The following is a 15,699-nucleotide window of genomic DNA, read 5'->3' as shown; positions in this document are numbered from 1 at the left end:
AGAGCTACTCAGTCAAGATGATGCTTCAACCAAAGCTATAATGAATTAAACAATGGAAGAGTTGGGTCTATATGAGGGTAGGCATGGCAAAAGACAGATCTAGTGGGCCATGCTCTTGCAGAGGCCATTCCCAAAATACTAATTGTAACAGCTAAAATTTAAAGGAGATGCTATACAAAAGAATCAGGCAAGCCCAACAAAGGTTATTCCAGGTCTGGAAAGCAATCATTAAGGTCATACAATTCCTGAATTAAGCTAATTTGACAACTGTCTGGAAGAACTTACGTCAAGTAAATGTTTGGTATGAGACTACAATGTAACAGACAAAAGCATGGAACAACTCGAAGCTTCAAAGGATCATAAACCACAATGCACTTGGATACATGATGAATCCTACCTGCATTTTTTAGACAAATGTTTTTGTGTCAATTGAGTATTTCCTTCTAAAAGATAAGATAAGAAATTCTATGGCTTGTACAAGATAGAATTTTAAAAAATAATACATTTTATGAATTATTTTATGAATTACTTTTTTCTCCTGATAGGAATCAGACCTGCTGAATATTTTCTAGAATTCTAAATAAATATTATAATCCTCTAATGGAATAGGAACAAACACTTTCTTCTGTAACAGCTGTCAGCTCTCTATAACCTGTGACGATTATCAGACAGATTTTATTCTTTAACAAGTCATATAATCTAAGGCACTTAATACTAAATTTGACAATTTCATTGATCTTCACTTCAGAGTATCTGTGATTTGTTATGTGGTAATTACAATATCTTTAACTACTATAAGCCTCATTTTCCCCCACTGGTAAACAAAACTGCAGTATGATGTCCCAGCAGAGCTGCAAAAACTGGGTAATTCTCAGGTACAACTACTGTCATATTCATTGCCAAACGATTAACAGAGCAGTACAACAGTTATAAATGGCTAAATCTACACTGTTAATCATCAGTAAATATTTGGGATGTTCCCAATAAAGGGAAAAGGGATTGGTGGAAATGTTCAGTTATTTTGTTCCCTTCCAACTTTTACTGACTGCCAGAATGCCATCTGTTGCCAGAACGGAAGATATTGTTTATAGATTCAGTTAGTCTGCTGAAATGTGGATATGTAAGTTGCTGCCTGTAACAGCAGGATGAGAAACAGGTTTATAGTCAATAGTGTTAATACTCTGAAGTCCGTTCTGATTTTCTTTTAATTAGACTTTAAAAACAAAATCCTCTCTCGTATAAAATTCCCCTCCAACATGCAGAGGAAAAAGTCACTATTTAGTCAATAATGTTTGGTTCTAAGTAGTTAATGAGGAACTATAGACGAGATAGAGGCTATTCTAGTTAACGTGTGTATGTGATGTAAATATTCAGGTTTTCTATTTTCAGAATTATATATCATAATTGCCCATAACGCTCATCATGCGTAAAGAGGTGGTGGGTTCAGATTTATACAAAGAACAGATTTTGATCAAGTTTGTTCCAGTGCAAGGTAAATTCTACAGCCAGGCAGAAGCTGAAATCATACCAACTCATGCATGTTTCAGAAAGCATAAGCTATTCCTTTACTAAAATTTGAGTTTATGCTTTGTCTCATGAGTGAATGGTTTGCATTAAATGATTTACTGCTTTTAGGCAGTTGTGTCCAGAAACACTGCTTAAAATCATAGCCTTCTTATGCTAGATATTACATATAAAAGGGAAGGATCTTTACAAAATAAGTAGATAAACCTTAAGAAAAAGGAAGTCTCAGTATCTCACATGTACAGACAGAGAACTGAAGCTGAAGAAATTAAGGCATGACAGAACCAGGAACTGAACCCAGATCTCAGGTCACCACTGTAGTGACCTAATCACAAAGCATCTTTCCTGTAGATAACTAAAGACAAAACAGTTTTTTATGGGATAAAATAGTGACCCAGTTCTGCTCTCATTTACATTTTTGCAACTCTGCTGCTACCATCACAGTCACGGGAGGATGGGCATGGCAGTCTCAAAGCCTGTATGTGTATATATATCACAGTACATGATGTAAGATGCCCCCAAAATAGTGATTTTTGCAGCCAGAACTTTCTTCTGCCATCTTATAAGGCATCAAACATTATCAAAATACAGAATGAACTCCAACAGCAGCTGCTGTTGAAGACAAATGACTATAAGCAGTAAGTTTCCATGAACATCAGTTAAGCCAATATTAAGAACTCTGCAAAAATTATCCTACTGTTTAAAAGCATCAGTTTTAAGGGCTGATACTGTAATGGAAGATGGACCTTAAAGATAGCAATCTGGGTCAATATCTCACTTGCTATATCCATCTTAGAAAAGCAGACATTTGATGGAACATTAGAAAAGTAATCCAGTCCTTTTTCCCCTTCCTATATATAGTTTTTTTCTTCATTTAAAAATATCCCAGTTTCTTTCTTTAGAAATATAGAGGCTTAAACTGTAAACTCAGGTAAGATGAGAATACGGATTTTTTTTGATGATTGTGATATATACATAGAGATACACTGAACACCAACATCTTTGGTAACCATTATTTTGGTACTTACCATGGTTTATCCCGTGACACTTTTGAAGGAAAGACTGTGTGCTGTTTGCTACTGGAGGTAAGTAGATTGTCTTTGGGCGTTTTGAATGGCTTTGAGTTGCTGCTGACAGGGTTATGGCCGCTGATACAGGATTTCGGTTTCATCTGTACTAGGGATGTCCTGGAATTACAGGCTGGAGAAGCTGGAGAAGGGGAAGGTTTACACATTGAACCGTGTCTTCGTTCTGTAATGGAAAAGGAATGAATTTTACAACATTTCATAGGCTAAGAGAAAAAATGGAAGTTGCGAAAGAGGAAATTGTTCATCTCTATGCTAGTTAAAATGATTTCATCACTCCAAAGAACACCAATTCATTAATATCCTGAATGCAATCAAGCCAAATGATAATTAAACAAAATCAACTCTGCGAAGTGCTCTGAAAAAAAAGGTAAAAAAAAAATAGTAAACCAAAGGATAATAATCTACCAGAAAATTTCACCAAGAAATCTCAAATAATTTCTTAAGCAATAAGCAACCACTATCATCTGCATGAGGTGCACTTGGTCTCCCAACTCTTTCATGTCAAGAAGAAAGAGAAGAATGTGTAACAGCAGTTCAGATGACTTGGTAAAATGATCTGTGACAGACATGAGATTGCTCCTATAATGGTTTATGAAGAATTCATGTGACCTGGTTATTGGGCACTTTGCTTTATGACTACCTTGTTTCAAATTTAATGGGAAACTATAAGAAAAATACCAGGAAGACTGAAAAGCAGCAAAAGGTCTACTGTTCCCGGCCCTTCCAAAGGTTTGGAAGGGCCTTGGTTTGTACCTTGGAGGTTATCTCCAAGCACCATTCAGGACGAAAACTTATTTTTTTTCCATACAGAGAAAATGGTAAGTGCAAAAAACCAGGAAGTATACAGCTCAATTACAAACATGGCATCCGGAGGTCAGCACTCGTTGCCCTCACACCAGAGACCTCTCGAGCACTGCAAAAAGCAAGGCCTGGCTGATCCCAAAGAACAAGCCTCAGGACAGACAGGCTTCAGTGAAATTGTTTGTTTTTGGTTGCTATTAGTATTTTTTAAATCTAAATGTCCTATCCCTGATATTGTTAGGTAAAAAGATTGTTTTATGGAGGTATTTGGCCATTCTTTACAAATCATTCTTTACAGATCATGTATTCCTCCTGGCTAGTGCTTGGCCAGCTGGTTGAATCAATATGCTGCAAACAGTGGGCTTGTGCTGGAATGTTAAGCACAATTACAAAATACTACAAAAGACAGGAGCTGATTTTTGCTGAGAGGTGCTATAAATCCTGAACAGTCCTGTCCCCCTACTTGTGGGAACCCTGTTTCCCCAGCCCCTGACCCTGCAGTGAGCTGGTTCCAATGCTCCCCAGCCAGAGGCAGCAGCGGGTGGCAAGGACAGGCTGTGGGAAGAGGAATTTTCCAGTCAGCAGGGCAGTGCTCAGCAGCAGCTGACTTCAGCATGCAGGTGCCCTAACACCAAGAGCCTCCATGGCAGGGATCAGCCAGGTACCCCCCTACTGACACAGTAATCAAATGTACCAAGTGAAATGTAATCATAGACCAAGAACTTCAGACAAGCTGCAGTTTCCTCTTCAACATGCAGCAATTTTTCCTTGTCTAAAGCCTTCAGCACTTAACTTGTAGAATCCAAGTGGGTGCTTTTCTTTGAGCTTGAACAGCATTGCCCAGTCAGCCAAGAGCAGGTAAGGGAAGCAACAGTGATCTGCTGCTGCAAGGGAAGGTTTTGTATTTGCATCATCAACCCTGTGCTTGCTAGTTTGATATTTCAAGGATAACTAAGAAAAATTTTCCCACAGAGAATCAAAACACGACCATTTGCCTGGCATCCTCACAAGTAAAAACTTGCCAGTAGCAGAAGGATTCATCCGTGATTAATTTGCAATAGGCAAATACCTCAAGAATAAAGAGAAATGCTTAAAAAAAAATATTCTAAACTGTTTCTCTTAGATCTCCAATGCCTAAATAAAGGCATTTTCTATTAAGATCAAGCACTTCCACATCTTCACATTCACAGCCTTAATTACCAGTGATGAAATTCCCTCCAGATTCTCCTGCAACTGAAGAACAAAACAGTCTCAATTTTTTTTAAATACAAAAGTATCACTCCTCGCTCCCGGAAATGCTGACTGTCATTTTCCAGTTTTCACCACACACCTCAGTGTGCCTTTAAAACTGCTTTGCAGGATGCAGTGAATTTATATTCCTTTCACCTCACATTTGTGGCAACAACTGTGTGAGCTACGCACCTGAGTCCAAAATGCAGAGTTCCATTCATGGAGCATTAATTTTTTTAATAATAGTTATTATTTCAAGATTTACCAACCTTCTCAGTAACTGTTTAATCAATTTAATTAGCCTAATCAAAACTTGCAACTTTGCCATTAATTACTTCAGGACTGATGAAAAGGAACTGTTACATAACCAACAAAACTGAGCAGTATAAAAAGCAAAACTTTTGAAAAAACATTATTTCCATACACAAATTATATAAATGCAAGATTAATTACTTAAATTTTTACCACAGCTACTGGCTTTCTCAAGCTTGACTGCTTTCTAGTAAACTGTGTCCTTGATTTCACCCTTATGGATATGTTTGGAAATGAAATATATTACTCTGTTATTAAAATTAATTTCCTGGAAAGACGAACATTCAAGATACTGATTCCCCAACTTAATGTTTTAAAGTCATCTAAGTATCACATGCTGTAGCAAGTTATTTTCTAACAATCTCTTTGTACTGGATTTTTAGTCAAACTAAATGTTTGGTGCTTTTCCCCAGACAACTTTCTCAATGTATTGATTCCCAAGAGCAAACCAGAACAATAACCATGGATTTTTTTATTCTAACATAGAAAATGGTGGAAGAGGTACTGTTGTGATATGACAACGTAATAAAGGCATCCCACTATTTTAAATGGATGCTTACTTAAAAGATAGGGAAGGAAAAGATCACATGATTACTTATTTTAGCTGAGTCTGTCAGACTGGTGGTCATTCTTGTGATCAGAACCAAGAGCTACACTTGGCATTTCCTTTTACCTGGTCAAACTCCCCTCTTCCCCCAGAACATGGCTACAGAAAGTCTTCCATTGTTTAGACAGACCCTATTTGAGATTCCTCAGCATTACCCAGCTTCTCTTAAAATTTCCTAAAAGTGAAATGGAAACTGTGACCATTGTAAAATCATACAGGAGAAAGAACGTAATTAGCCAGTGTCTCACAACCATCGGTGTTCTCAGACACTGCTCGGACAGATAAAATCTGCACAGTTACTCACTAAAGACTATCACTTTAGTGTCAGCAGGAGAAGATGGCAGCAATACCTTGCAGGTATGCCACAGCAGAAAGCTGCAAGAGTAACTCCCTACAAAAGGGCCAAAAAATCCCTGTTTGACCTGGGCAAGCATTGGCCACAGGAGGCTGGACTTGCCAAAGGTGTCAATTCTCAGACAAATTTCGATGATGGGGGCATAAATTGTAACTAAATATCGATATATTCCTTCTCAAGGACTATCGGGTTGCCTCTCACTTCCTCCCTCCTTGCTTTGTATGTGGTAGTGAATCAGCCTTAGACATCGGTGATATGTTTCAGAGAAGTAATGGTAACATGACAAAACAAGAAAGCCATCAGCTGTCAAAATCAACTGCTTAAAAGAGGGGGGTGGTGGCTCCTCTAGGAAACTGACTTCCTGGTCACATCTGTTCTTTAAAATTTTGTACTAAATTGTCTGTTCCTATTTTACATATATACAAGGAATTACATCTTAGAAATTAGAAATCTGCTCTTATACAGACTATTTAATAAATTAGTATATGAATAAAAGACATTTACACACCAAATAGTTGTTATAAAATTAAATATTCACATACTAACATATTCTTGAGACAATCAGCTACCTGTGTTACAATTTCTATGCTCGTTTGCAGTTCATACGTAGACAGATTAGATCTAGCAGGGCCCATGAATTTATACTCAGACAGCTGTGGACATGGCTGTCCCTGTTCACACACAGCAGTGGCACAGTCAGTGGACATAAGTAAACGTAAAGTAGAATGAAAGTTTTGGCTCCCAAAAATAAAAAATCCTGCAAGGCAACTAGTTATCAACACTCTTGAGATACTAAAGTACATTCTCTACCCACTTTTCATTTTCTGCAGAAGCCTGCAATGCTATCTACAAATGTGTATTCAAGTTTGAAAGAGAACTTTTCTGATTCATTTAAGTACTTCCAAATGGATGTTTACATTCCACATAAATAACAACACATATTCTGTTTTGTTTCTAAATACCAGTTGCTGTCAAATCCAAGAGCACAGGAGCACAATCAAAGTTACAATCCTCTTTACCACATTAATCCTTCTGCAACCTCTCAGCTGTCTCCGTGAAGCCACTGCAGCAAGTGACAAGCAACATGTGACTTCTGCTGTCAAACAGTTAACATATTAATGACATTAATCTTGGAAGAAAGTTTAACACTCTCACTGAATTACCTGCACTTTCTAAAGAATCAATTTCAGATCAATATCTGTTATTTTGTCTATTTAGAGGCAAGAGTCTAAAAGCTGGGCGCTATGTATCGTTCTAATGCGCATTGCAAACTCTGCATCAGTAGCATTGCAAACGATCTTAAACTATTCCAGGAGATTCTCCATGTCCTATGGAAACATGGATATAGTCCAACTTTCTCAGCCAAATCTGAATTGTTTGTAGATGTGAAGTCCTTATGTTGTTAGAGACCTAACAGTCCTTGAATCTCCAGAGCTTCTCTCCTATGCCCTTGTACTCCATTTCTAATCCTCCTTCCCGCATCCTGCACAATGCAACCCCCCACCTTTCCCCAAACCTCTGCTGCAGCTGCCAAAGTCCTCTAGGCCTGCCTTTAAATCTGTAATTCCACTGGATCCTCTCTGACAGGTCACCAGGGAATACTGGCAGCTGTTTTGCAGGAAACACCACATCTCCTTCTAATCATAAGCAAAAAAAGCAAAGCAATAGAGGGGCAACATGAGCTCCAGAGACACAAACACAGTGTGTGGGAAAATGAGGTAAAACCACATTCTGAGTAGAAATTCTCTTCGAATTTTTGGCTTGACTCTTTCACACAAGATCAAGCACTCAGCTCACGGCAAACCTTACAGACAACAACACTACAGCAAATATGTTGCCACAAATATATGCCAAACATAGCACTTTTCTACCCAAACAGATCTTTATGTGATCCTGAAAATGCAGTTATCTCTAATTTGGACTACAAACAAAAAACATTCCTTAGTACATCCCACCTACATCCATTCTTACCCAACATGCGCTACTCAAAATCAATCAAATCAAGTGAAGTTTTTGCTCGGAGTTAAGTTCTTCTCCATCAATACAACACAGAAGATCACAAAGAAAAAAAGTCATTATACAATTTGAGCATAGAGAAAGATATGCCTTTGGTTTTTCAGTGGTTTTTTCTTTTTTCGGGTAGTTGAAACAAAGCAAAAAATTCCCTCTTAACGCTGTCAGAAGACAGACACTAGAACTTTGTCAGCACCAGTCATTTTGAAACATTACTCTTGTTTAGCACAATCTGACTTCCTGCGTGCAAGAGGCCTAAAGCAAAAATCAATTTTAGGTTGGCCCATAAATAACTCAGAGACCCAGTGTTATGGATTATAACTTGGTATTACATTTGGTAAAAACAAGCAAAATATAATTGCTAGAACTCAGAAAGGTAAGAGAAAGTTATTTGTAAAGTTATTAGTAAACATTTACAGAATAATAAGACTCCTTTTAAGCTTGTATTCATCATAATGCTTGAGTTCACAGCCCTTTTACTTAAAATAGCATAAAGTAACTGATCCGACTGCCCTTAACACAATATGAATACTGTTTGTTACTCCCCATTTATAATATTTAAGCAGACGGTAATGAAATTTAGTATCTCATTCGCAATGTAATTCTGTAGCAGTAACATATCACAGTCTTGTTGATAAAGATGTTACTTATGGTAACTCATACATGACCTATGCAAAATCTATTTACAGTATATCCTGAAGTGTTTTGTTGCACAGCCCTTCACTGTGCAAAGTTGAGCAATGTATACTTACAATTTCAGTAAACAGTAAATGAAACCTACCACCTTGTACTGATCCCAGTTCAGAGTTTGCAAATGTACTTGGCACTAATCCTAATAAAACTAAAACAGAAAAAAACCCACACATGCCCGAAAAGCAACAGCCAGCAACCAGAAAACTGAACAACTAGACTCTTGCAGAAATGTGTCATCCTGCAGTAACTGGCAGCTGGTTCATAACAAGAATTCATAAACACCTTGTAAGCACTTTCATTTTGCAGCCACAGTCTGAAAAAAACTAGCAAAACCCAGTACGTGAGGTTAAACAAAAATAAAATTGGATCTGATGTTAGCAAACTACAGCATAATGTTGCAAGATCGAAAGATAACTTTACCAGCTTTTTTGACAAAATACTATTCCAAGTCCAGCTGAAAAAGTTTGGAAATAATATCCGCAAACTGTTCCACCCTTCTTGCGCTGCGCACTGGAAAGGAAACAGCACAGTCGGTTTCATTTTGATACTTCTTGTAAACTGACAAAGGAAATAAACTGCCAGCTCCAACCCCCAGACTGATCCGCTGCATAAAACGCTGCTCAACAATCGCAAGCTTCATTCCAGGTCAAATGACATAACTGGGAAATTATCAAGTGCTAAAATAACCACCGTTCTGCTGGTGTTTATTTACAACAAACACAAGCTTTGCTTTCTGACAGAAACCCACAAAAACGATTCTCCATTTCACAAAGTCTACAAGTGAGTAGGATCAGCAAAATTATGCAAAACATCCTGCTAGAAGAAGAAATGTAAACTGAGCCACTTACAGAGAGGAGCAGGCTGCCAACTTAATCTGATTCTACGACGACTGTAAACATGTACTTTTGGAACGTGAAACGATTCACATTGCCACAGATGCCGTCAGAGAAACACAGCAACGTGATTAGGTATTCTGCACACGGGAAAAAATCAGGCAGATGACCTGCCGCAGCAAATACCAGATCAGCGCTCGCACACACCAACTGTTTTGACTACAGGCACTTGTTAAGCACCAAGTTTCGGTCCTACCAGTTGGACACCAGAACTGAACCCGTGCCAAGAACAACATGAGCTGAAAACGGCTGCAGGTTTTTTTTTCTTTTTTTTTTTTTTAATGATTGTTGATACAACCCAAGTAACTGCAGAAATGAACCAAAGTGCAAAATTAAAAGCAGCAAAAACACAAGTGTATATTTAGAGGAAGACACTGCATTTTTACTTCCTTGATTCAGGAAAGAAGGAGGGTGTTTGTGTATAACACAGTTAGATGAACCTGCTGTTTTCCTGGAAAAAATTTTGTTTATGGGATAACTTGGCATTTGTTGAGCTAATCATAAGAGACAGGAGAAATAATCTCTAGAGTATCACTAAATTACACTTAAGTGGCCAAATATCTTAAAAATGGCCAAATTCCATAAAAAGCCACATACTCAGCATTTCCCGGAACACTTCCATTCCTCTTCAGTAAAAAGCATGAAAAGAAAAAAAAAAGAAGGGTCAAATGGAACTCCAGCACACAAAAAAATGCTTCAAATAGTGCAATTAATTATCCTAAATGTAAAATGAAGCTTCTGGGTACTTGTCTCTTCTTTTACAAGGATTTTGAGATCTGAATATGAAGCTCCAAGGTATCATTGAAGCATCAGAGCGACAGGAAAACAATGGAAGTGTGAATACTCTGCCCTGGTGACAATGTCAGTCTTCACATCAGTCTTCATCTTCACGTGCACTGGGAGTCCTAGATTTAACTGTAGTGTCAAGGCCTGTTTCTGCAGCTATAAAAGGGGTATTAATGATTTAGGGTATTAACTTGATCAAAAAAAGAGCTGAAGATTTAAGTAGGAATTCATCACTTCTGTAATGACACAATTCCACACGTGTAATCAGCATTTGCCACCTGACGCATTGCTACTGCAGAAAAAATGACAATTTTCAACTCTAAGTCATACATATTTCTCAGCTCAGCAAGGCCAAAAATCCCCAGGCAAAAAAGAAATAACAGAGTATGCAAATCCTGGCTACACATTTTTCGAGTGACAGTCTACCAATGAAAAGCAAGGAAAGTTTATGTGCAGAAATTTCCCGTTCTGCTGGATAAGATGCTCTGGTAGTCCAACATGAAACTAGTGAGACATCCTGACGTCTGACAGTTTGAGCTAAATACCATCTCACACCTCATGTCCAGTGCTTACACCACAAGGACAGCCCTCACCACCCTTGTGCACTGGTATCTGATTACCTTATGACATGTAGTAACGACATTCCCACCATTTTTTGTGCTCAGAGGACAGAAATGTATTATTAGCCCTAAACTTAGGACAGATACATCAGGTGAAATGCTAATATATTTCTAGCAATCAAGCCAGGGTACTTTCAAAGGTAAGCACTACTGACATATCAGAATTTTGTGGGTGATTTTATATGTGAAGAGAAATCTTTTATTTGGCTATTTACTGGATGAAAGAAAAAAGTATCTTTACATTTAAGACTGAAATATAACAAGGGGAACAGTTTACTAAATGTACAAATTTACGAACAACTCACCCGCTCATTCCTTCAAACACCTGACAAATAATTTCACTGAAGATTGTTGCAAATAGAGGAAAATTTAGCATTGCCATCCTCTCATGCTTCATGCCGTGTAACAGACCTGTTTCCTCAGGCAGATCTTTCACATTCAAGATCATCTGATGATACATATTTTTATTTATTTATTTATCAGGTAAAACATTTCACCGTATCTCTATTTCCATCTTCATCATATTTACAAAACAATAACAAAAAAAGTAATTTATGTACATTATTGTTTTAAGAAGTAATTGGATGTTTCCCCTCATCTATCCCTAAACCAGAAAAGTGACACTTCTTTAATGCTTTAATTAATCCAAACAGATATAATGGCATTTCTTTTTACAGATAAGAAAAGATAAGCCATTGAAGAGTGAGATGTGACTACTGAGGTGGTTTGGCAAAAAGCAATGCTGCACTATGACTCTGAAAAAACAGGGTATCTCTTTTAGGAGACTTATGTTCTTGATCTGGTTTCATGCAAAACAGAACATCAGATTTTATTCAATATCAAGATGACATGTCAGTAGCTCATTTTATCATCCCTTAGAAAAAACTTACATAGAAACAGTAACTTCACTGAAATTAGCCCAGAATAATAGCTTTGCAGGACTTGCATATAATCCATTGTTTAAACCTTCTGGCCTTTTCTGTTACTTGGGATCCAAAACCAGCATCTGGTTAATCAGTGTAATTCTTAACAAGCTGTTTTCTAAGCACAGAAATAGTGGAAATTTTTTTCTAAAAATACATAGGTTTGAACCCTAAATTGCTTCCTCTCTGTTACCCTGAGCTTCTTTGCCTCCCCGCACCCTCACTGCTTCATCCTGTATCCACAGTCCTTTGCCCCCCTCTCCAAAGGGACAGCATAAGCTCTGTTTGGTTTGCAGGTACGTGTGCCAACTGCCAGTACAAGCTTCAAGAGTGCTCCTGCCACATGAAATACTGTTCTCTGGGGCACTTTAAGGTGTCTCTTCACAGTTGCAGATTTTCACAAGACTCCTGAGACTTCGTATTTTTGAACCAAATTAGCAAAGAGTTAAAAAGTCTTAGACAAAACAGGTATAATCACATAAGGTTTATTGCTATTATTATTGTTATTATTTATATCATTATTACAATAACTATAATCTTTTAGGAAATCCTAAGTTAAAGTTATCTTTAGGAAATCCTAAAGTTAAAATCTATATATGATTTTTTTAACTTGCTTTTCTGTGTTTGCCACTCCTCATGGGTATTCCCAGGCACCAAATTAATTCCCTTGGAATATTCAGACATCTTTTAAAAATCCAGGTAACCAAACAGATCTGCCCAACTAAGGACACTGTTTTGTTTTAAAAAATGAATGAGCTTACATATAAGTTTCAATTTGTTTTATCAAAACCTGCTACAAAAGCAGCATAACTGTCATTCAGAGTATTTCCTCATTCCAGATGCTTTAGATAAATCAGCTCCCTCATCTTTCGGGCACACTAGTTTGCCAGAGGTAAGAAAATCTATTATTTAGAGTGCTGCATGAATATCCACAAGTGATATCCCTAATACACAGCCTCCAAAGCAAATGTGCAAAATAATTCTTGAAGAGGTCACTTATTTAAGTTTTCCTCACTACATACAATAGCTCTTACAAACAAGAAACCAAACTCCTAACCTTCTACAGAACAAAACTCAACAGACAACACTGAAAAACATACCAATACAGAAGTGGGTTTGCAAGGCATTTTTAATCTGTTCCTCTCCCTTAAGAGTCTCCTTAGTTGTGTATCACATACAACTTTAGAACTAAAAAGTTGGTTTCTACTTTAACTTGCATAATTTATGACTTCTAAGTGTGCAAACTGAAGAAACTTCGACCTAACTGCACATGAATGAAACAGATGCAAACCAATCTCTGAGAGTCCACGTGACAACTACTTCATATTCTGTCTCTGCATGCACCTCTTGACCATTCATCACTGCAACAAACTTCATGCACTAGAAATCAATTCTTTTGAATAAACTATCTATCCGTTCCTAATGTTAACAGCTTTCCCATCACTGCCCTGAGTGTTTTATGTCTCCAATTTTAAATGTCTGTCATACCTATATATAAAAAAGATTTTTTTCAGATAGGTTTTTACTCAATTTTTTCAAGCTACTATATAACCAATAACAAATTGAGACTTCCAAAATTTGTTGAAGCGTGGTCAGTTGTTTCAGATGCTGTGTGAAGAGAGGTGTTTTCCAAGGCCACACAGCCATCAAAGTGCAGGTATGAATTTAAAGCATTACAGCTTTAATCACCCACTGACATTGCCTCTGTTACGGATTAATGTGGTGGGAATGACACAAGGGAAAGACAGGTGATTTCCAGTAAAACTACTGACCAAGGTGCATGAACTGTACAAAGTGGCTCAGCTGTAACAGCATAGCTGTGCAATTCACCCTTTCCTCCTACCACTTCCAATGCCTTGAACAACCTGTCATCCAGTGCAGGTGGTTCCATCTCAGCAGCACACACATACCATATTTTAGAAAAACTTTCAGGTAAAAAGAAATGTGTAGATGCTCACCAGCTGAAGACACAGGATATTCTAATTACTTTCTATAATTACTTATATAAGCTTATTGGGGAAAAAAAATTTGCTCATTAAAACAAGGCATAGTTCAACTGAGAATAATTCTTGTGAGTTTTAACACGGACAGTAAGCAAACAAAGCGAGATCATGAAGATCAGACTTGCTTGCAACCAAGTCCATATGAAGGAATCAGTTTTACTGGAAGACTTTTAACTATGATATATGCAACAGGATGTCTCTGAGAAGAAGCATGCAACAAACATCTTTCCAAGGTAGCAAATGTTTGATGTGTATCAGTCATTTTTGGTTTAAACCAAATGAGCCAATTGGAGCATAGGTAGAACATGAGGATGATTATTTCCCACCAGGACTTAGCTGGCTTTTTATAGTGCTAGAACCTGTTTTCATCCATGCTTGGTGTAACATTTTACTTCAGGTGGGAAGAATGACTTGTACATCTGTTTGTCAAGAGATGAGAGTAGCCTTTGGTCAGCCAACAAATGATTACAGAGGGAGTAAGCTTGGAAGCTAACAGGAAGAAGAGAAAACAATTTTAAGACAAGGATTTCGAAGTGGGTTATTTATAGAGTCAACACTCAATTATCCATGGTCAGATTATCTGTACCAGAGATGCAGAAAAAAATCAGCTCCAGCTGGGCTCATTAGCCTAGGTGCAGCTTGGTGCAAATGTTCCTATACTTCTAGGGACAGTATGGGTTCAGGAATTATGCAACATCTTTTTTTCAGTGTAAGACTGAAGTCCTTTTTTCAACTGAAAGTGAGCCACTTTGTTTCTGTATGGCATTTCCAAAGGCAAGAGTATTGGGGAAAATGGTAAAGACTTCAGGCGAGGCCACTGCCTGGCAGTGTTACCCCTGTGTTCTGGTCCCAAGAAATGTTATTAACTCAGGCACAGTGTCAAACTCGAGCTGGCTGCACACATTCCTGCATCCTGCATCAGGGCTGCAGCCTCGCTGGGATGCTGGGAGCTGGGTGCAGACAAGCACAAGATGCTTGTGACAATGCAGGAGCCAGGCACTAGCCAGCAGGGTAAACAGCAATCACCTCAAACAGAGCTGGAATGGCGTCCACGTAGAGGGACTGAGCTGTGAAATCATTCAAGAGTACAATTTAAAGTTCAGTCATTTAAACCAGATATTCTAAATAAGGCCAAACTAAAAACACAAGTGCTTTCCTAACTGTAAGAAAAACACAGCCACAGTAACATCAACCCAGCTTGAAGCTGTTTTCCTGGCCACAATGCCAAAAGTGTAATTGACAGTGAAATACAAAGGTAGATGGGGAAGGAAATGGAAAAAATCCAACATTATGTTTCCTACCTATCAATTGCTTCCTCTGAATCAGATTGTGTTCCTGCTCAAGGACTGGAACCTTTCTCCATCTGTTAGGAGACAGCAAACTCCAGAAGATACTTCATACTCTTTAGACTCTTCTGGAAGTTGTCCCTTTTCATCAAATTGATGCTGCTACAGTTGAAAGAAATTCTACTGTTTAGAGACAAGAGATACTTCTAAACTAGAGGAGTTCAAGATGCAGTTTATTTTTTTCAGCAGTGGAAGTCACTTGACCAAAGAGCCAGGGAAAGGACAACAAGCACAATTCTGACATGAAAAATCTCAGCTATAATCAACTGACTCCAGCTTGATTACAGAGGAGGAACTAAACTCTGTATTTGGCAAATGGATCACAGAGCAAGTATTTTCTAAAACTTTTTGCTGAGTCTGCCAATTGGTAGCTAAAGAGTACAGCAGATTTAACCAGCAATGGCTAACAAGTGAACCAAAACTAACCATGCCTGAGCTATCACCCCTGGGATTTGCCTACTGTATCTAAATACTGAGAGAAAAAGGTTTATTTACACTGAACAGC

General features: G+C 37.9%; 1 protein-coding gene across 8 annotated transcripts in view; it reads right to left on the bottom strand.

The window, feature by feature from the left end:
• Positions 1 to 15,699, bottom strand: part of ATXN7L1 (ataxin 7 like 1) — a 115,644-nt gene that overhangs the window by 29,791 nt on the left and 70,154 nt on the right. For 6 of the 8 annotated variants that reach the window (XM_064656340.1, XM_064656339.1, XM_064656346.1 and 3 more), the window contains one exon: positions 2,553 to 2,775. In XM_064656340.1, coding sequence (XP_064512410.1) covers positions 2,553 to 2,775 — 223 coding nt within the window. Of the gene's footprint in view, positions 1 to 2,552; positions 2,776 to 9,043; positions 9,147 to 9,471; positions 9,649 to 15,699 lie in introns of those variants that run through there. The other 2 variants (XM_064656345.1, XM_064656344.1) reach the window with 2 other exon arrangements.

Source organism: Pseudopipra pipra, chromosome 5, assembly GCF_036250125.1.
Source record: "Pseudopipra pipra isolate bDixPip1 chromosome 5, bDixPip1.hap1, whole genome shotgun sequence".
Taxonomy (NCBI): Eukaryota; Metazoa; Chordata; class Aves; order Passeriformes; family Pipridae; genus Pseudopipra; species Pseudopipra pipra.
Note: the sequence above shows the minus strand (reverse complement) of the source record. Positions and strands in the feature narration are given on the sequence as shown.